Source organism: Copidosoma floridanum, unplaced genomic scaffold (assembly GCF_036245765.1).
Source record: "Copidosoma floridanum isolate Cflo_tuat_1 unplaced genomic scaffold, Cflo_Japanese_pri ptg000020l, whole genome shotgun sequence".
Taxonomy (NCBI): domain Eukaryota; kingdom Metazoa; phylum Arthropoda; class Insecta; order Hymenoptera; family Encyrtidae; genus Copidosoma; species Copidosoma floridanum.
In genome coordinates, this window is record NW_028321897.1 from 25,926,920 (window position 1) to 25,954,513 (window position 27,594).

Sequence of the window (27,594 nt, forward strand, 5' to 3'; positions counted from 1 at the left end):
CGCGAAAACTACTGAACCGATTTTGCTGAAATTTTGCATACCGATTCTTGACACTTCCTAGATGGTTTTAGTATGGTTTTTATCTTGAAAAATTTAATAACAATAGCAAAAATAAGCTCAAAGGGGCATGCGCAGCCATAACGGCTTCCTTCTCAGTGGTTGTGTCCCCAATGGCATCCCCACATTTCCCTGACTAACGATGAGCAGTTGATGATCCGGGGAATAACCCAAAGACGAGATATTTTTTGATCAGTGGCGTACCTCCCTCATGTACGGTCTCCGTCCACATCAGAGACTCCGAGGGTAAGAGTAAAGCTACCCGCAGATGTCTCTCCATCATCAAGAATAATAATAAGACATGACTGGAAATTTTACCACTGGCCCTATTCAGGGCCAATGTAAGCATTTACGTTCCCTACTTCACCATTAATCTCATCGGTCCTTTTAAGGACCATCTAAGTTGAGATTACCTTGCCAACAAATACATTTTTACTTCGATTTCTGGAGACGATTCGTCAACTATAAAAGACTATGTAAAGCCGGCCACTATTAAACCAAGTCAGTCATTAACTAACAGACGTCAGGAGCAGAGTTGTTCGTCGCAAGGCTGGGAGCCCCGGTGACCGACGACCCTATATTACCCTCTCGACTCTAAGAATTTAACCAGGAATCACCGATCCTCTCCAAGGTCTGCACTAGGCGAACCTAACAGCTAGCTAAGAGCTATGAAGGGAAACAAATTTGAGCCAACGGGAGCCTCCAACGGGCAAGCATCACGAACCAATCTCTACTAATCTCTCCACCTTGGATCATCAAAACAACTAAGTCTGTTAAAAAAAAGGTGCTTTAGACACCAACTTCTTCGACGTTATATCAATAGACGTTAGCAAAGAGCACTATAACTAGCCCCAAAGCTTCGGACTTTGTAATTTTTCTCCCGATCAGTCTGGGACTTCAACAGCAGGCCGGAGTGAAAAGATCACCCTGAGCTATCCAGGCAGTCACAATTGCTGTAAACTTCAGTCAAGAAAGAGTTTACTTAAGAAGCTCACCGGTCTTTTTTAGGGCCATCGGATGTTGAACTATCTTGCCAACAAATATATTAGAACTTAACAAAGTTGACAGAAAACAGCCTTTAGGGGTCACAAAAGTCGTAAGTATGCCAATAGCCGCAAGAGGGTGCATTAGAAGGAAAACTTCAAATGTATCTAATGAATACGATTTTAGGTGTCAAGAAACTGACGCGGAATATTTATCGAGGTTAGAACAGCAGCGTCAAAATCGACAAATACAGAATCCATTACGTGAAAGATCAGCTTTTCATTAAACTCTTACAGTAATCTCTTAAATTTTTAAAGATCTAAATTTATATTTTTAAATAAGTAGAAAATGTATTTTTATTTTTCTCGTAAAAAAATGTAGGGATTAAGCTCCAGGACTTTGTTGCCCTGGTAATAAAGTTGTGAAATAAGAGAAAAATTTTTTTTTTTTAATTTATATATTTTGGGAGTTTTAAATCTTAACAGCTTCAAAAAATAGCCCTTATCATAAATTATACGAGAGAAGCTGCAAATTAATGATTCCTTATAGCCAATGATGGCATAAGGGACTCACGGTACATTTCAGCATAATTATATTTTTTTTAATTTTAACAGCTTACTATTCGACCAAATAAACTGTATGGATTGCGAACAACTATGCTTTTAATAAGAAGATTTTTGTTCTGAGAAGTGTCAGAAATAAATGCAAAATTTCTAACTGAAAACGTTTCACATTACATGTCAACACACTACGGTGTTCTATTTAGTAAGTCTCGGGCGAAGCCGAGACGGGGGGCTGCTAGTATAGATATAAAAGTTCTACCACATGTGTGTATTAAGAGAGAGTGAGAGGAGTGCCCAGTGGTAGGATGAATAGAAACTGATGAGCGGACTAGACTTTTAAGTACATATTCTTCCTTACGCGGCTGTTCACTGCCCGCCATAAGATGTTTCACATCAAAAATAACGTATGGTGAATCAAAAGATATGATAGCTTTATTATACATACTGATTACATAACTTGCCAGGCTCTATTTGATAATTTTTTTGTAAACTTATGCTATACACGTTTTCATATGTAGAAGTTATAGTCAATATTTTTGCTATGAGACATATTATGTTTGTTCTAAAAATAAAATGTACAAAACTTCTGCCTCTTACGGTCATGATTTTTTTGGTACCATTAAGTCGTTGACATAAAACCGTTGTTTATTTTGTCTCAACATATAACTGTAATTACCTTCAGACAAACTTATATTTTCTATTGTTAATTGTTACTTTTAAAGAAGGGCAGCCTTTACCTTAAGTTTAGTTCATTTTATAACACCTTTTCGGGAGTTATTAACTAATAAGAATTAAGCTAATATCACTGTGTTGCAAAAAGTAACATCTAATTTTCTCATTTTTTTTTCATATTACAGCCAGTTGTACAGTAGTTATCTATTTCGAACTAATTTTAAATATTGCAATCAATTATTTCTTTCAAGGAACATGATCTTAAATATTCTGGTATTATCAGACGCAATATGCAACTAGAGATATCTTCTTACGTTCGCTCATCACAGTTTTTATTAGGACATCTCACTATTTCGGTTGTTTAAGTATGAAGAGCATTTTATAGTGTTTGTGATTTTCATAAAGTTTAGTAATAAAATCAGCAACATTTTGTTGTTTCTATTTTTACAATTGTATGCCAGAAAACTGCCTTAACAATAAAACATCAATATTACATTCTAAGCAGTGCGAAAATCTGTGTTTCACATTTTAATTTATCTAATAAATTAAAAATTAAAATGCAGACTTTTAAACTACTTGAAGGGTTGAAGTAATCTTTTAAAATAAAAAAATAAATAAAAATCAGTATTATGGATAAAACTTTGGAATTTCAATTACTTTATAAAATATCATTTAAAATAAAATACTAGTGCAGTATGTACTAAATTAGAAGTTATACAATATTAAGTTATAGTGCAATATACTTTCAACTTACACAGGAAATATATAATTCTCTGAAATGATAATTATTATAGAAGTATGAAATTTTTATATTTAAATGTTATAATGTTTTATTAAAACTAATGTTTCTTATAAAATATTTCAAACTACTAAAAGAGTTTTTTTTATCATTCATCAAATTTTCAAAAGTGTGCGAAAAACAGCGTTGTCAAATCGTCTGCTGTAACCACATTCTTAGCAATTTTTAATTGAAATTTGTAGTGGGACCCGCACAAACTTTGACAGAATATTTTTTTATTAATATGCTTTCATACAAAAAAAAGTAAATTTATCTATTAGTTTTATTAAAATTTTAAGTATAGGTGACTTCTCCATAAGCCTTTAAATTGAAATATTGTTTTATTAGGACAATAAATGTTCCAAATGGTGTTTTTAAATCTTCCAAAGATTAAGCTGTAGTATTATATTTTTACTGTGAATGCAGTACAATTTTGAAAATTTTATTCTTGAAAAACCAAGACTACAAAACTTCTTGAACAGAAAATACTACTGTTATGGGTGAAACTTAACAGAATGTAGAAATCTGAATTACAAAATTTTTTTTTAGACTTTGATTTTCAACAGATACTCAAGTCGATAATATTCGCGTAAAACATGAAAGTATTAAAGTACTTAGAAATTGCATACTGTTCATAAAGTCATATAATTTTGTTTTATAGTGTTTTCTAAGAAAATTACTTACATCAATTAAGTTTATTTTTTGGACACAAGTAATGTTAAAAGCGTATTTTTATAAAATAAATCAAAAAATCAATTGTTAGACGTTGACTTAAAATCTTGGAATAAGTTTTTCATGATTCCAAAAACTTTAAACGTAGTTAACAGAACTTAAAATGATTTATGCAATAAAAAAGTTTGTTTTAAGACAAATATATAGTTTCACAGGAATAGGTTTGTCAAATTTTAGTTTGGTTTTAAAATGTAGCAATAGAAGCATGATAATAGCAAAAACAGTGACATTATTATTAATTCAGCTAGTTTTAAAAATTTTGCTGTTACTTATTTATATTTATTTAACTACCAGGAATTATTAAAATTTATAGTAAAAAATTTTGAAGGACAGTAAAAAAATTTATTTCCAAAAAATTACTACAAGCAATACATATTTAAAAACTTTCCATAATGGTATTTATTGCTTAAAAAACAGTGTAACACTTACCTTTTATAATCGAGGTATTACATTATCAATAAAAATAAAACAAAAAATGGACAAGTAATGTGGCATAAATTATGATTATATAGACAAGTATCATATATTAAAACTGTTGTTTGTATAATTGTTTACCCTTACTTACAAAAGTAGGATGCAAAATTTTTGATACAAATGTCGACGTGCTTACACACTTTTTTATCTAAATCATACAAAATACTGAGTTGTCTCAGGCCCTTTATACAAGGATTAGATAATAAAATTTTATTTACTATTATGTGTGATTATGTCTTATATTGTTTACTATTGTAATGTGACATAGATTAACGTGCAATTCTTTGTCAAATCTTAAAAATATCAAGCAGTAACTAATTATGATCTTCCATTTTTTATGGCAACTACGTTCTCCGATACTTGTTTCACAGTCCTCAAGTAATTTTTTAAAGCATTTTGTAGAGAATGGTACATCTGAAATAAGTTGTTAATAGTTATTTTTACTGTACAGTTAAGATAATATACTTATTCCATACCTGACAATATGATTCCTCCTTTTTACTTGCTTGTTGAAGCTGAGATAACAAGACTTCTATAATACTATAGGGAAAACATACTGATGAAGACTTACTGAGTAGTGTTGAAGACAATCCGAAGCATTCATGACCTTTGCCAGACAAAAGTGTTTGAATGTAGTCTAAGGACAGGTCGGTGGCTTCTTCCAATCTTCCCATTTGTAACTTTAAACGTAGTAACTCAGTTACATTCCTTTTCTAGAATAAATATTAAAATAAATGAAAGTGAAAATGTGTAAAGTCATATAATTTTTAGGGTGGATCCATACTTATGTAACATACGCAGTTATTTTATTAGAGTGTGAGTTATTTATTCTACAGTTTAAGTATAAAATGATGATACCAAAAGACTGATTATTGAAAGACACCTCTTAAGGTGGCTCCTCACTATAAATCTCACAAGAAGAGTAAGCATACTGCAACACAGCTTTTCATTGGCTGTGGAGGCAGTGGAGGTTCTTGACTAAAAATGGATAGGTACCTATAGTCCCTTCAAAAAAAGTTTAGTCACATCTACACCGTTGACCTATATCGTACAATACAGTGACCCGAGCAGACGTGTGTATACAAAAAGTACATAAGTCAGCTCCGCATTAAATTATTTTCTTAGTTCAGCGTCTCATTTATTTTCATTATAATTACGATTCCGCACAACTCCTATTCATTTTACGTACAACTTTCTGACCAATTCAAACTACGCGGGCTACCGCTCTTCGGTGTAGCAGACGCCCCACACTTTTCATCTGTTCCGTGACTTGCACAGTTATCGACTATTTTCACAAAATATCCTATAAAACCCATGGTAATGTCCAAGTACCTGAATGTCGTTGGAAAGATTCTTATTTCTTCTATCTGCTACATAGTTTTCTATTAAGAACTACAGTATCTTTGCTGAGATATCATACAACCTGCGCCACCAATTTGACGACCCTCCATAAGAGGCCATGTTACAGAGTCTATTTTCCAGTTAGTTTTTTTCAACAATTTTGGTGGTGACGAGGTCTAAAATTTTGGGAAAAGACTCCTTGCACCTTCAAGAATCATCCTTTAAAATATCATTTAATACTCCAGTGTTTTGATTTAGTGAGGAGCTACCTTAATTTCTCGTAAAATAGGAAATAAAAGAAAATTTTTCTATTTCATACCGATTCTAAGACATTCAAATTCCTTTCATGTTACTCACTTTATCTATCTGTACTTGAATGGCAAAATCGGTAAAATTTTGTACTTTATAATTCCTTTACTTTGTGGCTGATTAAAGTTAGTGCCTTCTACAAGAGGTCGTATTTTTTCCAGAAGTAAAGGGTCATGGTAACATAGTATAAAAAAATTCCTGTGTGTATAATTTATTGTTAAAAAATTTTGATATTCTACTAAGGCTATAGTGGTCAAGAAAGCTTGCCATATGCTCTGGATGATAGATACTGTATTATAAAATGTTATTTATATAGCGATTTTATAAAGTTCTTTTTAATGTTCAATTTGCAAACGTTATTTTAATATAGTTTTAGCACTCAATTATTTTTTAAAATTATTTATTAACTTAAATATTAAATTCGCTAATACCTATTCCAGAAGTAACTTTCACAGGGACCGTAAAAATTCACAGCATAGCAAATACTTTATCTATTTACTAAGAAAAACGCAATACGAAGTCAATATGAAAATATATGGAAAAAAAAAATTATCTGACTATACTGTGGGGTAAGACGAATCTTTAAATCATAACAATGCCGCCCACTTCAAAACCATTCTCTTCAACTGAAATAAAATGTGTATCTAATACATAAACACAATCAATATCAAATTGAAGAAAATATCCAAACGTCGAAAATTGGCTAAGTTAGCTGTAAGATTGTTTTGGGGTCTGACAATGTTAGGTTCGACACTAATCGGTGCAAGGCACTGCTAGCTTGCAGTTATTATCATCATATTTATAATTTGCAGACTTCTAATTACGTTTATGACACAGGTATTCATTTCAGAAGCTTGGAGATTGTTGTTTTTGTTAAAATAGTCTAAAAGTTACATTTACATAACCATTCTCGAGCTAGCTATAGATACACGTAAAGGCATAGTAGAAAACTACGTATATACATATATCTGTTCAAGACTCCTTCATAAAGCTATTGCTTTCTGCGTATTTATGATTTTTTTTCTCCAGGTTACCACGGCAGCTTACTAGTCTACTAGTCAGGGCCAGTCACTAATTCTGTGTAAGGGTTTATTATCGCAACCATTACCAAAGGCCTTAATTGATACTACACTTATTACATCATAGTTATAATAAGAGTTTCTTAGGTGAGACTCGTTACTCTACAGTCAGACTTTGACGTCTACATTGGCAATCTCTGCACCAATGGTGCAGATTCACTCGTCAGTGTGTAGCTTTTCCCCGTAGAAGATTTCATACCGTAAATGTCCATTCCTTGCCGATTACGCCAGCTCTCTCTGTAGAAGCATCGAATCCAGGCTAATAAGCATAACCAGAGAAGCCTAATTTTTTCGGAGTCCGCTCCAGACCGCTAAGACCGCTCCATAATACTAATCATGCTTACGACTGTGATAACACTGCTTTTTCATATTTATAAGGAAAATTATTGATTTTTGCATAAAAATGTGTCATGCATATGTGTCGATGTACCCGTACATGCAGCGTATATTTATATATATATATATATAATTTTGAACACTGAGAGCTCGTACACCATGGCTTTAAGAGAGTTCAAAGTAAGTTCAAATGTGACAGCATACCAGTGCGTGCTGCTATAGTCCAATGCGTTGTGTATGTACAGTTCAACGTAGTATTGAGCTGTACGAGCCCGGAGTTGTGTTTTCTCAAGCCTAGAGATTGTGCTGTGAGAGCACAATTTTCGGGCTCATGCAGCTCAATAATACGTTGCACTGTACATACACAATGCATTGAACTATAGCAGCGCATACTGACGTACTATCACAGTTCAACATACTTTGAACTCTTACAGCCACAGTTTACGAGCTTTCAGTGTTCAAAATTATTTTCTGTGAGAAGTTCTACTGTATCGTGTAAGCTGTTGTGTTAACGTTAAAAGATATTTGACGTTATTTATTATTAAAAGGTACTTTAAGTTATTTATGTTACTAAAAGGTAATTTTACGTTAATTTATGGTACTCGTTTATCTATAACGTTGTGACGGCCTCTGCATTCAATATGTAGGTTAACTACTGTTAGCAGGAAGTCTATCACTGTGAATCTTCTGATGTTTCTGCTTTTCATTTTACCATACTCCTATTTGTCACAGTATTTTCAAGTACTTTTGTTTCTCACCTTGATGACATCCCTAATAAAAAGGAACGACCGAAGGATAGCATTAATGGAAGAAAAAAAAACTGTCGGCCATTTTAATCTAAAATAACTGGTCACGCGATCCAGAATTTGAAGATTGTCTCTCTAAATACATAAATGATAAGTAAAGGGCAAATTGCATAGCGTGTGAAAAGTACGTTAACATTGCCGGTACAAACGACTTAATCTTTTGTAGTATAACTTCTACTTATTAGATCGAGAGTACAGGCCAGATTTTTGAAAATAATTACGACCCGTCTGAGGTTAATGAAAATCATCACTTTTACGCCTATAACACATAACTAGGTTATTTTTAACAAAGGCCAACATGTACCAATTTTTCGCATCCGGGATGGACGTAATAGTCAATTTTGAACGAAAAAAATCTATTGTAAACTTTACCTTAGATGTGTAGTGGCTGAAGGAGTCCTTGAAATCGACAAGCAACATGTTTGCAAAAATCGGTTGGTACCAAGAATTTACTACCACCTGGGAAAGGTGTTTCCTCTTAATACAAGTTGCTATACAAGCTTTAAAATATTGCTATGCTCAGAATGCCTTACCAGACATTAAGTGCTGGTACAATTGTTGTTAAATGAATAAATAATTTCTTTTTTAATTTTTGACATTTTTGTATAACAGACTTCTGTCTAAAATTATTTTTTTGTGTTAATATTATAGCATCATCAAAGTATTTACTTTATGGAACGATTCGTTATTGTCTGTAATTATTACTACTTGAAAAAGGAAAATTTTCTTCGCCTGTCATACAGGGAATGTTATAGTGCTATAAAATATTTCGAATGCCAAGAAGATGATGCTGTTAAAGCGGTTTCGGTTGTAATATAACAAAAGTGTGCAGAAGCTTTCAAAATCCGTTAGGAACCCCAATTGGAGCATCATGACGTCGATATTTTTTCCGAATCTAACGATAATGTGGAATATCATTTAAGTTTATGCTACTTATCTTTCTCTGCGCTGCACTCCGAGTACAGGATTCAGAAGTTTTTTTTTTTTTTTTTTAATCTCTCACCCACAAATTTTGTACGTACAAAATGTTGTATATTTATATACAATTTTTTATGTCTGCAAAAATTATGTATTTACCCGAAACTTTTTTGAGTAAATTTTTTGGAATGAATTGTTTCTTATTGCAGTGAATATATAGTCTTTTGATTAAGAAAAATATCTCTTAAACACTAGTGAATTTTTTCTTGTATTCAGGAGAATAAATATTTACTAATTATAAGTAAAAATTCTGTTACAGCAAGCTTGTAGTACTTTTCCTCTTTTAATATGAAATACAGTATTGCTATTTACGTTTACTTTTAATATCTTCGATATCTTGTAATGTGCATGTCATTAAACTATTTTTATTGCCAGCGTGCCACCATTTTATTTATTTTTTTCTATTTCTTTTATGCAATCTATGCACTACTACGTGGCATCAAAAAACAAATCTACGTTATATATTTATTACACCTTTTTAAGCACAATGTAAAGTTCCTACTACATTTTCACAGCGAATACTATTAGATTGAAGGTCGGAATTGTAGGCCTCATGTCATTAGTACTATTCATTACTATTCGTACGGTGTACTAAATAGTTTAATCTAATGTATACATGTTAAACGTTAATAATTGCAATGTAACTTCAAACATACATTTCCTCAAAAATTTCTTTTAAACTTTATGACTAAGACTTCTTGCACATTGACAAGTACGTCATTCGATTCATTTTGCAACAATAACGAAGTCATCACATCACTTATTGCAATTACGATTCAGATCACAAATTATGCGTCAGTACATAAGGTTTCACAAGAGCTTCTGTGTAAGCAACAATTTGTATTGTTCATTGTGTTGAAAGCTTTCTACAAATAAATAATTTTAAGTTACTATACAAATCATAAAAATGGACGTATTGAATACTTTTCGATGTACAGCGACCGTTGCAGTTTCCAATCTACTTTACGGATTTCTTGAAAACTTCCAAAACTGCATCTTTTATTCCTTGTTTTATAAGACTTTTAAGGTCGTCATAACGAAATAAATAATGCTGGAGCGTAGTAAACAAACAGCTGTATAATTTGTTTGCACATTTCCACACTACCCTTAAGGTAGTGCTATGGTACGATAATATTTTTAAAATTCTGATTAAGTACATTTATTGCATTAATGAATATGTATAAAAACATGACATGATATGCTTATGCTTAATCAAAAAATAACGAATCATCTTATAGAATATTTACACCGCGGATCTTGCTCGTAGCCTTATTTACCACGAAAAGATAGAAATCATCATCGAAGTTCGTTTTTATTAAAGTACGTCAAATATTTCTATAAAATTTACCCTTTTTTTTCTACCTTAAAAAAAGTTATTTGCAATAAAAAACATTAGATTATTTAAAAACTTAACGTACATATTATTTCAACGCATATTTTTTCATGTTTTAAGTTATTGTTTTAATCATATTTGTTAATATAACAAATATGATTCTTCAAAATAAATTAGTCATTTAAAAAAAATTCTTTTTCTTTCAAGATATTTAATAAAACTGAAAAGTATACGTAAAAAAAACACTCATGTATAATAATACAGCATAATTTTATATTCAATAAAAGTAAATACCATAAAAGAATTCTAAAAAATTAATCTAATAATGCCATCAAACAACATTTCATTAATCCTTAAATATTTTCTGACATTAGTAACCAGGCAAAAAATTGTCTTATGAATTTATAAAGAAGTATTTATTGAATTTGTACTACTTCGGCATTGACTCTTAAACTACTTCATGATTTTTTTTTTCAACTTTAAAAGGCAAACTGAAAAAATGAAGTATTCAACTGATATTAAAAAATTAGGGGGTTGGTACGCGCAGTGCTCAGGGGGGTGAAGCTCCACTAGTAACATGCCCTCCTGCATGCCTCTATTCTTAAAAGTGTCTCAACAAGTATCTTATTTTTAGCGTTAGCACAAATGCAACTATTAATCTTGGATTAAAAGTCGATAACCGATCGTTCCCAAGGGATACATAACATCCCTTAGCGTTACAGACTCTTAGTTTTAATTTTAGGGACATTAAATGTAGAGATTTTTAAGCTTGCAGCACTTGCTTATTGTTATGGAAAAATTGGAATAAAATTTCTTAAACATTATTAATCAATATAGAATACAAAACGCATAAATAGTAGTACCCCAATTTATTTTCCGTTAAAATATTAAATTTATAAGACTTCGGTCCCATAACTTTAACAGAATCCCAGTTTTAGTAGGTACAATATGTTTGGTATTCTAAACTACATGAAAATGTTGTTTACGTTAAAAACTTTGAGAAACCTTGCGACAGAAAATTGAGAACCTCTGTATCCTTCTTTCAGACCTATTTGGCGGGGCTGTTGAAATACCTTAAAGAGGCCTTTTTGAGGAGCGAAACGTCAACAATTTTTTATGGGAATAAATACATTTACTCCACACATGGCTTCATAATTGTTTTGATTATTGAAAATTAAGTTGTTGTCAAAATGGAAAAATAATTTTACCATAATTAAATAAATGTAATGAAAAACAAAAGCAGTTGTTACTACACGGCTTTTCCTTCAGGCATTTGATACGATATAACTACATCTTTTCTTTCGCTATCTTAAATGCAAACGGATTAATGGAAAAGAGGATGTATGTAATTTAAAAATACAAGTAAAAATTTTTCACATAACATCAAATACGCTGAAATTCAATAACAGAGAAGGGACGTGTAGAAAAATTTACATTATTAGTAAGGATACTGTTATAAAAAGAATTTCGACAAAAATTCAAATTTATTTGAAAAACATCTGAAAACTTCTTCTGAAATTTTCAGTGACAATCATTATTCCAAAAATTACAGACATTAATATCAACTTTTCAACATTAACAAACTTCCGAATTATTAATTATACTCTACTAGCAACCCCCCGTCTTGGCTTTGCCTGAGACTCACTAAACAGAACACCGTAGTGTGTTGACATGTAATGTGAAACGTTTTCAGTTAAAATTTTTTTATCTATTTCTGACACTCCTCAGATCAAAAATCGTCTTAATAAAAACGTATTTGTTCAGAGTCCATACAGTTTATTTGATCAAGTAAAAAGCTGTTAAAAGTGAGAATTAAATATAATTATGCTGAAAATTACCGTGTATTCCTTATGTTATAAAAAAATCGTTGGCCCTAAAAGGCCGTTGATTTGCAATTCCTCCCGTAGAATTTATAAATAGGGCTAATTTTTAAGACTGTAAAGATTTAAAACTCACATAAAATTTGTAATTAAAAAAAATTTTTTTTTCTCTTATCACACCACTTTATTACCACAGCAACAAAGTTCTGGAGCTTAATCTGTATATTTTTTATCGCCACAAAAATACAAATACATATTTTACCTATTCAAAAATCTGAAAAATTCAAGAGATAACTATCAGGGTTGTAGTGAAAAGCTAATTTCTCGCTTAATAAATTCTTTATTTATTGATTTTGATACTGCTCCAATCTCAATAAATATTCAGTGTCATTTTCTTGATGCCTAAATTTGTATTTATTAGCTGCATTTAAAGTTTTTCTTCCAATTCCTTCCCTAAAGTCTATTTTTTTCAATTTTATTAGGTTGTGATATATTTTTCAACAAGGTAGTTTAACGTCCGATGACCCTGAAAAGGACCAGTGAGCTTCTTAAGTAAACTCTTTCTTGACTAAAGTTTCCAGCAAACATAATGGCCTTTATACCTCAGGGTGATCTTCTCCGGACTTTCATCGTAGCACCACACTCATCGGGAGAAAAACTACAACGATTGAAGCTTTGAAGCTTGTTGTAGAACTTTTTTCCAACGTCTGCTGGTATAATGTCAAAGACATTGGTGTCTAAAGTACCTTCTTATTTTACAGACTCAGTTGTTTTGGTGATCTAAGGTGGAGAGATTGGTTCGTGATGCTTGCCGTTGGATACTGTCCCGTTTGCTCAAATTTATTTTTCCTTTATAGCTGTTAGGTTCTTCCAGCACAGAATTTGGAGAGAATAGGTGATTCCTGGTTGAATACTTAGAGTCAAGAGGGTAATATAGGATTGTCAGTCATCGAGTTTCCTAGCCTTGCGACAAACAACTCCGCTCGTGACGTCTGCCAGAGAATGGCTCACTTGGTTTAATAGTGGCCGGCTTTACATAGTCTTTTAGTTGACGCATTGTTTCCGGAAATGGTAGTAAAAATGTATTTGTTGGCAAAGTAGTTTAAACTTAGGTGACCCTTAAAAGAACCGATGAGATTGATGGTCTAGTAGGGAACGTAAATACTTATAATAGCCCTGACAAGGGCTAGTGGTGATACTTCCAATTATTCCTTATTATTAGTCTTGATGACAGAGAGCCAGCTGCGGGTTGCTTGACTTTTATCCTTGGAGTCTCTGTACGTAGACCGTACTGGAGGGAGGCACGCCACTGACTAAAGAATATCTCATCTTCAGGTCGTTCCTCCAGATAACCACCCGCTCATTGTTAGTCGGAAAAGTGGGCCTGGAGAATGCCTTCTCTGTGGGTGTGCCGTTGAGACGACCACTAAGAAGGAGGCCATTGTGGCTGCCCGTACTCTTCAGGGCTGTTTTCCCTGGCTTGCATTTGAAGTAAAAAATCTTCTGACGGCACCAGGCCAAATGGTTGAACAACCACAATACTCTTAAGCATTGGAGCAGTTTGTGCTCTGGCTAGATTTGTCTTCTGGTATTCCGCCGGAGACGTTGACGTTCCAAAAGCCTATTTTACCGTGGCACTCAACTATCTTGATTATTTAGTTATCTCAGTTATCTAAAAACCGATTTATTTCGCTTGCCCATGAAGAAAAAGTGTCATTGGTAGCTAAAATGCCCAGCTGCACGACTATCAACTCTGTTTTTGGTGTACTGCCGATGAACGACTGCCATAATCGACAATTCAATGGGGAATCTTATAACCACTTTTTACCATCTTTGATCGCAGGTGGCTCTAATTTTACCTCGAAGCCACCTAGTAGATCCTACTGAACTAAACTATGCAAAAACTATCTCGAAATTATCAAGAATCAGTATGCAAAATTTCAGCAAAATCGGTCCAGTTGTTTTCGCGGTTAGTGATTACAACGGTTTTAGCGACTTTGCTTTATATATTAGTAAGATAAGATTAAATAAGGAAGATCAATAAATTACAGTTCCGTTACAATAAGCCAGTCACTCTTGTATGTAAAATAATTATCTTATTAAAATTAGGTATTATAGAATCATTGGACTTGTATGTTTATTTGAATAATTCATCTAATGACGTCCCAACTCTCACATATCCGAACAAATTATCGCAACGCGTTGATTTCCTGGTATTTTTAATATTATTTCCATTAGGAGATTGAGGCTTAAGCATTGGTATAAACTAAAAACTTAATTATATCAATGGTGAAAAATTAATAATTCTACAGTATTATTTGTAAAAATTATCTTACGGAATAAATAATAACAATTTTAGTTCTTTATTATTCGTGGGAACATTAACTGAATTATTTTTTTACACACATATATTAAAATAGCAAATAATCACAATTATTTTTTCAAGAAATAATCAAAAGCAATAACGAATGGAGTGTTACCAAGGATTGTTAAATCAAATTTATAACGATGCATCGAATATTTGAAATATTTGCATTTAATTTTTAACACATAAAAAAGAAAATTTTGGTAACACCACTGCATTTATTTATGCAATGGAATTTTAAAAAAGAAGTTAGCCACATGCTAACATTATAGTAACGCTTTATAATACATTTCAGCTGAAATACCAACGCACGGCAAAATTAAATGAAACTTGTGATCAAACGTACGATACACAGTTCATCATTCGAAGATTTGCGAAATTTTAAATAAATTCTGTATAATAACTATTAAGATACAGCAATCAACATGAGATTAATTGAACATAACCTTCAAATTTTCCAAATTTTTTATGAAGCCTTTAAAATCATGTTACCTTTAAAATTAAGAAAATTTTTTGCGTGGTTTCTTATATCGGAAAATATCCAAGGTACCGATATAAGAAATGCATTTAAACAAATTTTCACGGAAGGTTTTAAAATTTTTACAGGTGAAAATAAAGGACAAATAGTATTTATACCTAGAATCACTTTAAATACCAAGGATCATTCTTTTTTACCGTTCATTTTGCATAGGAATCAATTTTCATTGATTTTGGCTCATTGTATGACAAAAACTAATCACAGGGCTAAAGCTTTAATTCTGTAGGATTATATTTTAAAAGACTATATCTTCTTATGGCCAATTGTATGTAGTTTCATCCTGATGCACAAATCTAAAACATTTACATTTTAAATGATTCTGAAGATGGATGAGAAATAAAAAATGTTGTTTGGTAAGAAATTTTTGAAACTAAACAATGTTTGTAATCAATTTTAACGTCGTCTTCATATCTTTATATTATGGATTCAAAAGTATTATTGACATAAAAATATCTAATATAAAGTATCTTATAGCTTTAAAATGTTTTAAACTACTTTATTTTCAGGAATTAGTATTTCAAATGTAATAATTGCATTTTAAGATTTAAAGATTACTCTTTAGTAATTGGACATACGAAAATGTATGAAAAAGAAAGTTATATATGTCGCTATTCTGCAGAAGTAATTAAACACAAAAAAAATTTTACGAAACACTTAAACGAGTACAACTTCAGAAAAGTACGTTAATGTGACACCTGCGACAATAGTTACAAAAGAATTTATCACTTAGAAGGCGCTACTTAACGCATTAAAAAATAATAAACAAAAATATTTGTCAAGAATACGGAAGAAGATTTATAAGAAAAGATGCTATACAAAGACATTCGAACTCACCCAAAATTAGAAAAGTAATTTTTAAATAATATACTTTGTCAATTGAATAAATGCATTCCCTGAAAGTAGTTTAATTTGTTTAATTAAATAATTGATTTGCCATCTTACTCCTCTGTAAAGGAATTGTCAACATTTATAAAGTAAGTTTTAAAATATCAACATAAATGTACAATTTTAAATCTCATTAATTGTTAAACCATTTTATTTTTAAATAACATTGTCTCAGTTTCGAAGTTAAGTTAATATAAATGAAATATGATCATGTACAAGAAGATTGTTTAATATTATCATTTAGTGTTTAAAACAAGAAAAAATGTATAAAGTATCACGATAGTTTGTTCATACATGTGTGTAAAGTATAAGCGATATTAATTACATCTAAAAATTTATTTTAGTAAAATTCATGAATATACTCTTCAAAAATGACGTATCCTAGACAGTGAAAAAAATGAAATTGTTCATAAATTTATTTATAATTTTTGGTATAGTATGCAATCATTTATGAGAAAGACTAAGTTTTGGTGGTGACGTTTAATACACAAAAGAATGGTCCCCAGACAATAAGAAATAATTAAAAAACCAGTCAATTATTTACATGATTAATGCATGTTGGTAAATGTCTGATACAATGCTATAAGTCTGATAGCAAATCTTTTTTCATAGACAGATGTTAAACCTAATCATATTGCATTTCCTGGACGGTAGTTAGTCATGTAAGAGTATCTATATTGGTAGCACCAGAATCAGCTTATCAAAATAGTAACTTTGTACTTGATTCATCTAGAGACTGTTAAATCACATCATACAAGGAAAAAAAATCAGGTACTACTTTCCCAGGTAGTAGTTAATTGTTTGTAACAACTGATTTTTGCAAACATGTTTATTTGCCAGTTTCGAAGACTTCTTCAGCCACTACTCACCTGGGGTAACGTTTGCGATAGTTTTTTTCCGTTCAAAATTGACTAATACATGCACCCCGGATGGTCACTCGTTAATAATATGAAAAGAATCACAACAGTAATATAAATGAGCACGATCATATTGCGAAAAAATAGCTATACAAATTTACAAAATATATGTATTTCTCATGCGGAAATTTTTTTCCTACTATAAAGTTGCAAGAATCTATTTTTTGGTTTGAAAATAATACTCCACGCTCAAAAAAATTATATCATTTGTTTTGTATCTTGAGTAAAAATAAAAATGGATAGAAAGTTATGGTCTTGTATGAGAATACACACATTTCAACATCCTAATATGTCATTTATTCGACTAGGTTGGACCATTGTCTTTTCATAAAATAACTAAGTTCATATATTTCAAACAATAGTTATTAAGTAACTACATAATGGAACGTTATTTCCGCAATCAATCATCTCGTAGTACGAAAACGCTGTAAGGTGAATTTGAGTAAGAGACGAAGTCTCAGAAACTGAGCTACTATTACTTCAGATTCGCATACTTGAATTTTCAAATAGCAAGACATAAGTATTGTCATCGGTGTATCTCATGTATTCTAGTTTAATTTAGTCTCTTTAATTCTATTGCAGAGCCATACCGATAGATATAGGTAAAAAAATTGTTAGAATAACAAAAATAAGACATGTGTGTCTTAAAATGCTTACCTGAAGATTTTTTCAGTCTAAGCTTTAGCGAAAATTTGGTTTTGCCATGAACTTAGCTGTAATACAAATTTTTTCTGGACAGTTAAAATAGGCATGATTACTGTTTACAGCAGACTGTACGCAGCATTGATAGAGTAAATACTTGCTCAGTGGCAACTTCGAACATGTGTTAAAATTAAGTATCTCAAAAACAATCAATGCACTTTCATAACACTATTTCTATGGGTCTTAAGCATTAAGTCTCTATGTCAGTATCAAAATTAAAGTTGTTAATAATTAAATTTATTATCTACAATACATCAAGTAATTGTTTATTCACAGTAGAAGTTACTTGCACCACTTCTATGATCTAAGTGAGTTGTAAACACAAATTAACTGAGAAAAATGTTTGATTTTCCCATAAATATTTTCTAATTAATGAATTATGGCTAATCCAAGAATAATTAAAGTTTTCTACACTGAAAATGAAATTATTATATGAAATCATTGAGCTAGTTAATCCAAATTATTAAAGAAATTGCTGTTGTATTTGAAAAAGTGGTATTGCTGATCAATTTTACTTTTTTAAGTAAATAATCAAACGTACATTCATTGACAAAATTTTCAGCTCAAAGAGAACAATTAAAAATAAAATGATAAGACGATTGAAACATAAGTTGATTTTCCATTTGTCTTATCCTGCATTATAAGTAAGTGGCACAATCATAAAATTTAGTGATTTAAATAATATTATGTGAAATGTATTCTTTCAGGTTTGCCTAAAAGAACGAGCCCGATAGAGGTTAAACATTTTTTTTTCAAATTATTGGCATTTTTAACTACTGGTTTTCCTTCTGTTTTCAATAATTTTTTTGGACCATCTTCGTCAAATTTGACACAATCAATGTATCTTCTTTTATGTATATCTTCTTGTTATCCCAGTTTTATATCTTATTTTTTTAACAAATATCTTTCAAGACTAGTCTTCGATAAAATCTAACATCTCGGCTTTTATAAAAATTCCCTCTAGTTATAAGAATATGTAACCTGTAGTCATGTAGCCCTCCAGCACGCCTTGTGGGCTGAACTTAGGTCAAGTATTCCTATGGAGCTTAATAAATGCCACTGAGCCAAATTTTTTTTATCTGAGTTATGTCTGTCTATATATTAGGAGCAAATTTTTTCAAAGAAGCTATTATATCATTTGTTTTGCAGCGTATACAATTACAGGCGTACAAAGAAGCACAGACAGTTAGAACCTATATATTTTCCCTAAGTACAGAGTTATACATGCAAGCTTGTACGTTGTCCTGAATCGTACAATCGATTCGCTTGGCTACACAACTGTGCTGAGGAGTATCAAGACAAAAAAGTTAAAGTTGTGCTTCTAATCTCTGAAGAACATCTACTGCTTTACCTTGAGTAAACTCTGTATCCTGATCAGGATGCAAATAGCATACTTTGGTATTAAAGCCCTACAAATTACGCTTACTTTCTACAAGATCATTAAGGCAACGTCCTGCTTTATCTTTGGATTTTACAAAAAATTTCATCGTCAATTCGGGATAATCATCTCTGTTAATTACCACAAACTTATATCCATTGTGTCAGTATGTACTATCCCAAACGGTTTGGTGGCCCCATCTTTCCTTGTGCTGAAAAGCAATCTTGTGATTTTGCAATCTATAAAACTGCACGATTTTTTTTTAACTATCAAAAGCAGCCTTATTCAGATCCTTAATATCAAGATGTTTCTTTTGCAGTGCTTTGAAATATTCTGCTAAAGCAAGCCCAAATCTAACGTGCCAGAGCATTGCTTTGCTGTTTTTTTTAAACATCTTGTACTTCTCTGAGAAGGGGCTTTGGACTTCCTGAATCACACTGAGAAGATATCGAAGTTTTCATAGCATGATAGACGGAACGTTTGTTACACTCCACGAGAGAAGCTGCTCTAATATCGAACCCATGCAGTGTAGTGATACTGAATATTTATCGATGTTTGTCATTTTGATATTTTAACTTCTGATAAACAATGTTTTTTATCGATGTTTTTGGTGGTGATATATCACTATATCAATATAAAAAGAAGCGGAATCAAAATCTGATAAAGAGAAAATCACAAACACTGGGAACCCACGCAAACACAAGCTTTACGCGCGAAATTTGAAAAGCTATTTGATGATTGGCTGGTTGCCTAATTTAACGTGTTGGTGATATTTAAACTTTGCAAGTAACACATAAATGTTCGGCGGGTGTACTTGTTTGATAATAATATAAGTTCGTGTATTGTGAGCTGTTTTGTGGTTGTAACAAGTAAAGTTTGTACAGTACGTATCTGTAGTTCTTTCAATAATTGAAGAGAGCATCAGACATGGGGTTAAGAGCGCATGTTAACTGCAGTTATGAATATGACAGGTAAACGTGACTCATAACATATTAAATTCACTCTATGTTATGGTTAAGCCATTATTAGCGGATAATATTACTGAAGTTAACTATGTACAAACAACAGATAAAATAAGAAAGATTAAAGTTTGAAATCAAAGTATGTATAGATGTAAAGTAAAAGTAACAAAATTGATATAATAATTTTAGATAATAAGGCAAAGTTACAGTGATAAAAATTCTATTAAAAAACTGGGTTAAAATGAAAAAAAAAAATTTTTTTTCCATAGCATTAGAGTTCTTTGTATTGTTGACAAAATGCCGTTAGAATTGTAGGTCTGACAATTTTTTTTGCTTTGAGTAAACAAAAGAATTTTTAAATTAACAATTAAATTATGACGTGATTTCTTGAAATAAATAAAAAAAGCTTATGCATGGTTGAAGGTACTTGTTAGAGATACTTTTAATTGGTCTTTAATCCCAATTTAAGAATTTTTTTTAATAATAAATAAAGAAACTATAAATAAATAAGGATTGATTTTTAGAACAGAAAATTTTACGTTTTTTGCAATGTAACATTGCAAAAAACAAATTTCTGAATAATTGGAAAGATCCAAATTGATAGGAAATGTTAATAGTGACAATTTTGCTTTTTTATATTGTTTTAACTTTATTTAGGTAAATACAAGCCAAAATGTGAACAAAAATTCAATTTATTTTCAGAATTTGTTTAATAAAAATTACAGCCGATACCTTGATTGGACAAAACAATTCTTCTCCATTACAATCGTAAGCGATTAAAACGATTTCCTTCGATATAAATTTTCACGCTTAAATTAGTGGACTGTCAATCACTTGCTATTTCTTAATAAGATAATTATATGTAATAACTAAAACTTCCTTTTGCAATTTAATAGATATTTCATACTACAATAAAGAAATAATTCAGCGATAAGTCAGGCATCATTTTTTACAGTATTTAATACTTAAATGATTTAATATTTTTTTTAGTAATTATCTCTTTTGAACTACGAATACTTGACATTGTAAAATTATCATAAAAAAGTCTTTCTCCTTAGTTATTCTAGATACCCTCACTGCTAAAAAGTGAAGCGTCATCATATCGTAAATTTGACGTTTTATTTTGCCCTGTTACAAGTATTTAAATTACAGCTCAAAAAATGTTGCTAATGTTAGCAAATATGATCAATATTATGTCTGCTACTTACCGTCAAAGAACATTTAATTTAATTTTGGCTGATCCTAATAAAAAAGTCATGACGGCTTTGATCGGAGGAGTCACGGCTTCTGTTAGTTTTCATTTGAAATCAGCGAGTATTGTTGATCTTTTTGAAAAAAGTAACGAGGTTTTTATAGTCTTACTCGTAGGATTTAAGACTCTTGCTATTCTTTATCGAGGTGTAGCTATTGTTGTTGATCTTCTTGAAAAAGTAGTAAGTTTTGATAGTCTTGCTCGGAGGACTCGCGACTCTTGCTACTCTTTGTCAAAGTGCAGCGAGTGTTGATAGTTTTGATCAAAAGCCTCGAGTTTTGCTAGCCTTTTTCAAAAACCTGTGCATATTGATAGTCTTGGTAAAAAGTAGCAAGTATAGCTGACTGATCAGAACGCAACGAGTTTGGTTAGTTTTTGAAAAACGGTAAAATCTCCTGCTTTTTTTTCGGAGCCGTCGTAATGCTCTTTTTCTTCGGAGCCGTCGATATATTGAAGAGGCTTCCTTGAGTGGCAAGACGTCGGCTTTTAATATGGCTTATTAATTGTTTTATTAATTAGATATATACGTGCAGTGAAAAGAAAAGAAAAAAGTTCTGCAAAAATAAAATACATGCTGCTTATAATAGTAACGTTGTTAGTCACTTAAAAAAGGCTGCTGTGTGAGAAAGTAATTTGTTTGTGAATTAAAAATATTTATTTGATATTGGTTTGTAATATTTTTCAACATTTCCGAATCAATGATTGCATTGCAGCAGATTACAATTTTTTTATTTAATAATTAAGTTTAATTATTATGGTCTCATTTTTTTTCGAATAAATTTTTTTTTAAGACATTAAGTCTGACATCATAATTAGTGAAATAGGCCTGTGTAGCATACAACTTGAAGAAAAAATTGCAATAATACTTAATTAATTTTATTTGTTCATTTAACGTACTTAAGTTTTTTGAATAATCAATTTATTTCGAAAAAACTTCTTGATTATTAATTAAACTTTAAACGTTTATTACATGATTTTTTTACGTACTCTTAGTTTAAGTCATAATTTCATTGCTTTTTTTTATTAATCAAACCATTTTTTCATTTTTTCTTAGATTCGAAAATGTTGAAAAATATTACAAACCAATATCAAATGAATATTTTTAATTCATAAATAAATTACTTTTTTACTCAGCAGCCTTTTCTAAGTGACTAACAACGTAACTCTTATAAGCAGCATGTATTTTATTTTCGTAGAACTTTTTTCTTTTTTTTTTCACTTTGCGTATACATCAAATCAATAAAACAATTAAAAAGCCATATAAAAAGCCAACTTCTTGCCACTCAAGGAGGCCTCTTCAAAATATTGACAGCCCTGCTTGAGCAGGTGCCTCAAGCACTCCCCACAGCTCAAAATCGGCATCCCCACTTCAACCTACATATTTGATAAATATGTGTTCTGAACAGACGTATCTCCAAAGAACTACCCATTTAAAATAAAGAAATACCCTTTACATATGGCTTTTTAATTATTTTATTTATTAAATAAGTATTATATACAAACACTTATAATAAATTATTCCATAAAATGTCTTTTAAGTTAACATATTTAGAAAATAACATAAAAACTTCGATTTCTAAATTTCTTTGAGAGTAACGCAAAAATAACAACTAATTCAAACTTTTCACAATACACTTGTAATATACGAGTAAAGACACAAATAATTTAATGAGAATTTTTTAGCATGATTTAAAAAATGTAGTTCCTTATGTAAATAACACTTTATATACTCAATTTGCAATCGACACAAAACAAAGAAGGAATTACACCTTTTCTAATAATTTAATATTTCAGTTTCAAACATAAATAAGCAAATAAATAAGAAAGTGTCCACATCATAATAAAAACAGTTAAGGATTAATCATAGAAAAAATAAATAAAGAATAAAAGACATTTCAAACTTAATTATTGTAAAGTTAACTAAAATTCTAAACCACTACATTAATTGCAAGTTGCCTTGAATTTTGATTGTGAGATCGACTGCTGAATCGCTTTTATACATATAAGAGTTGAATAGTTTAAGATTTTCCTATGCGATTTTAAAGTTCGTAGCATTGACATGTTGAATTGGAAAGTTAGATCGAATAAAATAAATAGCGTTCTATAAATCTTTTAAAGAATTGTAACGACTTATTTATTTATGTATTAATAATGCAATAAAGCTGAGATTACCTGTAATTGAATCAGAGTTACCATAATTTTTATTTAGATAATGCTGCTTATTTATAAATAAAACTTAAAATGTTTATTGAATATTTTAACATATTGCTAGTTTAAGTTGTAATTTAAAAAAAAAAAAAAAACCATACGCCCTGATATTTACCTCAAGGTCCTAAGGAAAACATATCTCTTTATTTGAGTATTTTCATTATATAGTTAATTATAATTTTTTTAAAAGTGCTGTAGGCAGAAATTAAAGAGTACCTGGCTACGAGTCATGCGTTAGCAAAACAGCTAGTCCATTCGAGTATAAACAGACACGAGAAGTGAGAGTCAAGGGTAGTATTCAAATTCTGAGAAGCGGGCAGAGCTTAAGTTAAAGGGTTAAAGGATAGGTGGGGGAAGTCCCCTACTCTTGCCCGTCTGGTAAGGGGGAAAGCACGATGTTTCTGCACTTGCGCTACTAGTCAAGAGCACCCAAGAAAAGTCTTGCGTATATCCCATCACTGATAGAGTACACCATAGAATACAATGAATTTCTTGTCATTAGTTTTTATCGAAAACCAGATCCAAACAACAGCTTTGAAGTCAACCTGGAAGATTTTTCTTCATTAATAAAAATGAAATTTAACAACTTTATTGTGGGATTGTGGATTAACAAAGAAATGACAAGCTTGGGACTAACGCTATCAAGCTGATGAAACAGATCTGATCCTAACGGCGCGCAGTGTGTCTTTTCGGATTTTTTTCCGTTCAAAATAGATAGCTCTTGTCAGAAGAATAATATTCCACTGATTTTTATTGAAAAATGAAGTGGATCAGTTCTATAATGTAGGAAAACTATAGAGAAAACTGAAAAAATTTTTTCAAGCTGAAAAACTCGAAAGAAACAGAATTTTTCAAAAGTTTCTAATTCAATGATATAATTAATAATAAACTGCATGAAATAATAGTTACTGCAGTGATTTTGTAATTAAGTATCTTTTGGTGATAATTATTTTAATAAAACTTGACGATTTTAAGTGCATACTTGCAAACATAACTTCAGTAACCTTCAGTTTTAATTTTTACAAATGTTACTTAGTCGTTATTTCAATCTGCTATGAGATAACAAAGACAAAAACAGCATGAATCGGTATTTATTAAGGTTATGTCTGCAAGTACTATAGCTTGCTAAAACAGTCGAAATAAGTTATTTATTAGAAATTACTGATTTATTTAATTATGCAGGAGAACAAATGCGGAAGTATGTAGAAGGTGTAGATGTTATGAATGGAAAACACATTTTGTACTGAGCAGTAACCCAAGAAGACGATACGAAAGTGAATCTAATATGTTTGTGTTTGAAATCAAGTGACTTGTTTGGTGGTCTTATACTTAACGGTTTTATAAAACACTTTAAATGCATTTTTAATTAAATTACTAGCACCATACTTGTCTTCAGTAGAGTGTTCATTACACACATACGTCAGCCTTCTGATTTTGGTAATATTATATTTTTTTAACCACATATCTTGAAATTGTGGATGTCTCTAATGAAATATTAATTGATCGTCAGACGATCTACTTTCACAATTAAGTACGCTGCAGATGAAACATTTTTTTATTGTCGACATGCTCACTGACATTTTACTTGTTTTTCGTCTATCGTCACCTTAATTTAAACTACAACCTATATAACACGATGTCAGGTTTTAAATAGTTTTAATTAGTCGTACTTAATTTGATATAATTAAAAAAACACAACGTTGATGGTTTTTCAGAAAAATCTTTCTTCTTTTTTCTTTTTTTTCTTTTTTTTTCTCAAGTTTTTTAAGTTTCTATGAAATAAATTAATTACAATACTCAATTTGTTCATAGAAGCACCTAAAACTCATTATATTACTTTGAGAAATAATATAATGAAAAGAATTACTTTCTGTTACGAAAGAATTGAAAATTAAAAAATTTAAATAAAAGAGGAAAACTCCGAGCGGGGAAGCACACACTTTGCCTACTTCATTCGAAAAAAATACAAGAATTTCACTCGCACGTTTACCCAGATAGCACTCTTTCAAAAACACTATATTAACTTCGGTAATCCTGGACTGGATAGGGAAATAGAATTCGACGAGATCATATAAACAGTCATGAAGCTGTGAAAAGGAAAATCTTTAGGACCTGATGGTATTCCCAATACTTAAAAAAAAAGTGTACCTGCAAGCTGGTTTTTACTTCTTAAAAAATTGTTTAACATTGCACTTGCAAACAAAGAAGTACCAGAGAGCTGGGGTCTGATTGAGTTCTTCGATATACCCAATAGCTTTCGAGATTAACAGTTATAATATACCTTTGAACATCAAGAAGTTAACTTTCTGTTACATTTTCGTTATGAAGTTGCCAGGTGTTAACAGGTACCACAGGAAGCTGTGTATTTGTGCAAGACCACATACTAAATGCCATGCGTACAAACGATGAACTTAAATTCACGACACTTTTTCAAGATGCATGGAGAGACTTTGTTGTCGGATTCTATAAGATATTGCTGAATTCATCGTTTGAATTACGTTTGTAAACCTAATACAAAGCTAGAGAAATCAAGTACAAATATGTGTGGAGTTGTAGTGGTACTATTTGTGTTTATCGGGAAGACCGTTTGGATAGGTTGGCTATACGAGTACCTGGAAAAGCTGATTAAGCCAAGATAATCTGACTTCTACAAAATCCGCCAACCTCAGCTGCTTATTTATCCGAGGGTAGCATTTAAATGCTTGTCTTTTTTGAGATATGGCTCACTCTTGGCCATTGATCTCTCGTGTTCTCACCTCACTGTGTCTCTCGTGTCACCCATCGTTGTTGATAGTAATGTGGTACCCTTTGATACATTAAAATTTGGGCATTGTTTTTATAGATGATCTCATATGGAATGACTTACTTACCAGGTTACTTGTTTATGTTGCCATCCATGATACGCTGCATAGGCTGCGTTTCAATGCGAGTTTACTAGTGTAGACTACACAATAAATGCTCATAACTGCGCTTGCACTTCCACATTTCGATTACGCATTATTGACTTACTTGGATCTCTTGAAACATCTTTAAGTCAAGTTTCACTGACTCTCTAATACGGTCGTAAGTTTTATTTTGGAGGTGAGTAGCAACGTAGAAACGATGCTTATTGTTAGTAACCGGGTTAGTTGACTATTAATGCTCGTAGGAATTACTTTCTGGAATGCTCATGCATTTGTAGCTGTTGCTCACCCTCGCGATATCCTCGTATAAATGAAAACTATTCCACCGAAGGTCTAAAGAGGACTGATAGGCACTTTATGGCAGGTCTTTTTATTCCATTTCTACGCTTAGTTGCGTACAAGCAGTTTTTTTCTCTAAGTTCTTTAAGACTGTGAGAAGAGATTCTTGAGACCAATGAATCTCAGAATACCGTTAGATATTTCAAGATCTCTTTTTAAATATTTATTTGTACCTGATTCATATTATAATGATTGATAATACAATTCGGCACTTTTTATATTACCAATCTGAAAAGTATATTACAGCGATATTATATCATACGTATACTTTATCTATTAAATTAATTGGTATTTTACATTAATTTATACCATGTTTTTGCTGAATCGTGCATTACAATTTACTATTAGTTCATTGTAATTTTATATTGATTGTTAACCTTTTTGTGTTAATATTACAAGTTTTGTTGGTATACTTTTATATAAACTTTGGCATAATTAAATTTGTTTTATCATCATCATTTAACTTTCTTTCAACACTCAACGAATCTTTTCGGAAACTTCCTTAAACTCTATTTCTTCTCTTTCTAGCGCGCCTTGAAGCAATCGCCCGAATTATTGGATTCCTTGCTGATCACACATAGGTGCACAGTTCAAGACTAACTCCCAGAGCAAGCTTTCATTTTGAGCTATGGCCGCTGTTAGTGCTACTACTTCGTATCTCCTATCTCAGTCAATCTCAACGGAGTGGCTACTGTGTGTACAAGTAATCGCGTGAACGTTTTCTTATCCCCTCCCGTTGGCACTGCTGGTGTTTTTGCAGCTTAGCTTGTTCTCTGTTGTCACACTATTTTTCTACTTCCAACGTATATAAAAGCTCCCGAAAAAAAATTAGAAAAAAAATTTGAAAAATAAAACATTTGCTATGCACTACGTATACTTGTTA

At 31.3% G+C, this 27,594-nt stretch overlaps 1 protein-coding gene across 4 annotated transcripts in view; it reads right to left on the reverse strand.

The window, feature by feature from the left end:
• Positions 1 to 4,328: 4,328 nt before the first annotated feature.
• Positions 4,329 to 27,594, reverse strand: part of Nup160 (nuclear pore complex protein Nup160) — a 345,777-nt gene continuing 322,511 nt past the window's right edge. For 3 of the 4 annotated variants that reach the window (XM_089593858.1, XM_089593859.1, XM_089593856.1), the window contains 2 exons: positions 4,832 to 4,973; positions 4,329 to 4,674 (listed from right to left, as the gene is read on the reverse strand). In XM_089593858.1, coding sequence (XP_089449984.1) covers positions 4,481 to 4,674; positions 4,832 to 4,973 — 336 coding nt within the window. In that variant the 3' untranslated portion in view covers positions 4,329 to 4,480. Of the gene's footprint in view, positions 4,675 to 4,736; positions 4,974 to 27,594 lie in introns of all 4 variants that reach the window. The other variant, XM_089593857.1, reaches the window with a different exon arrangement.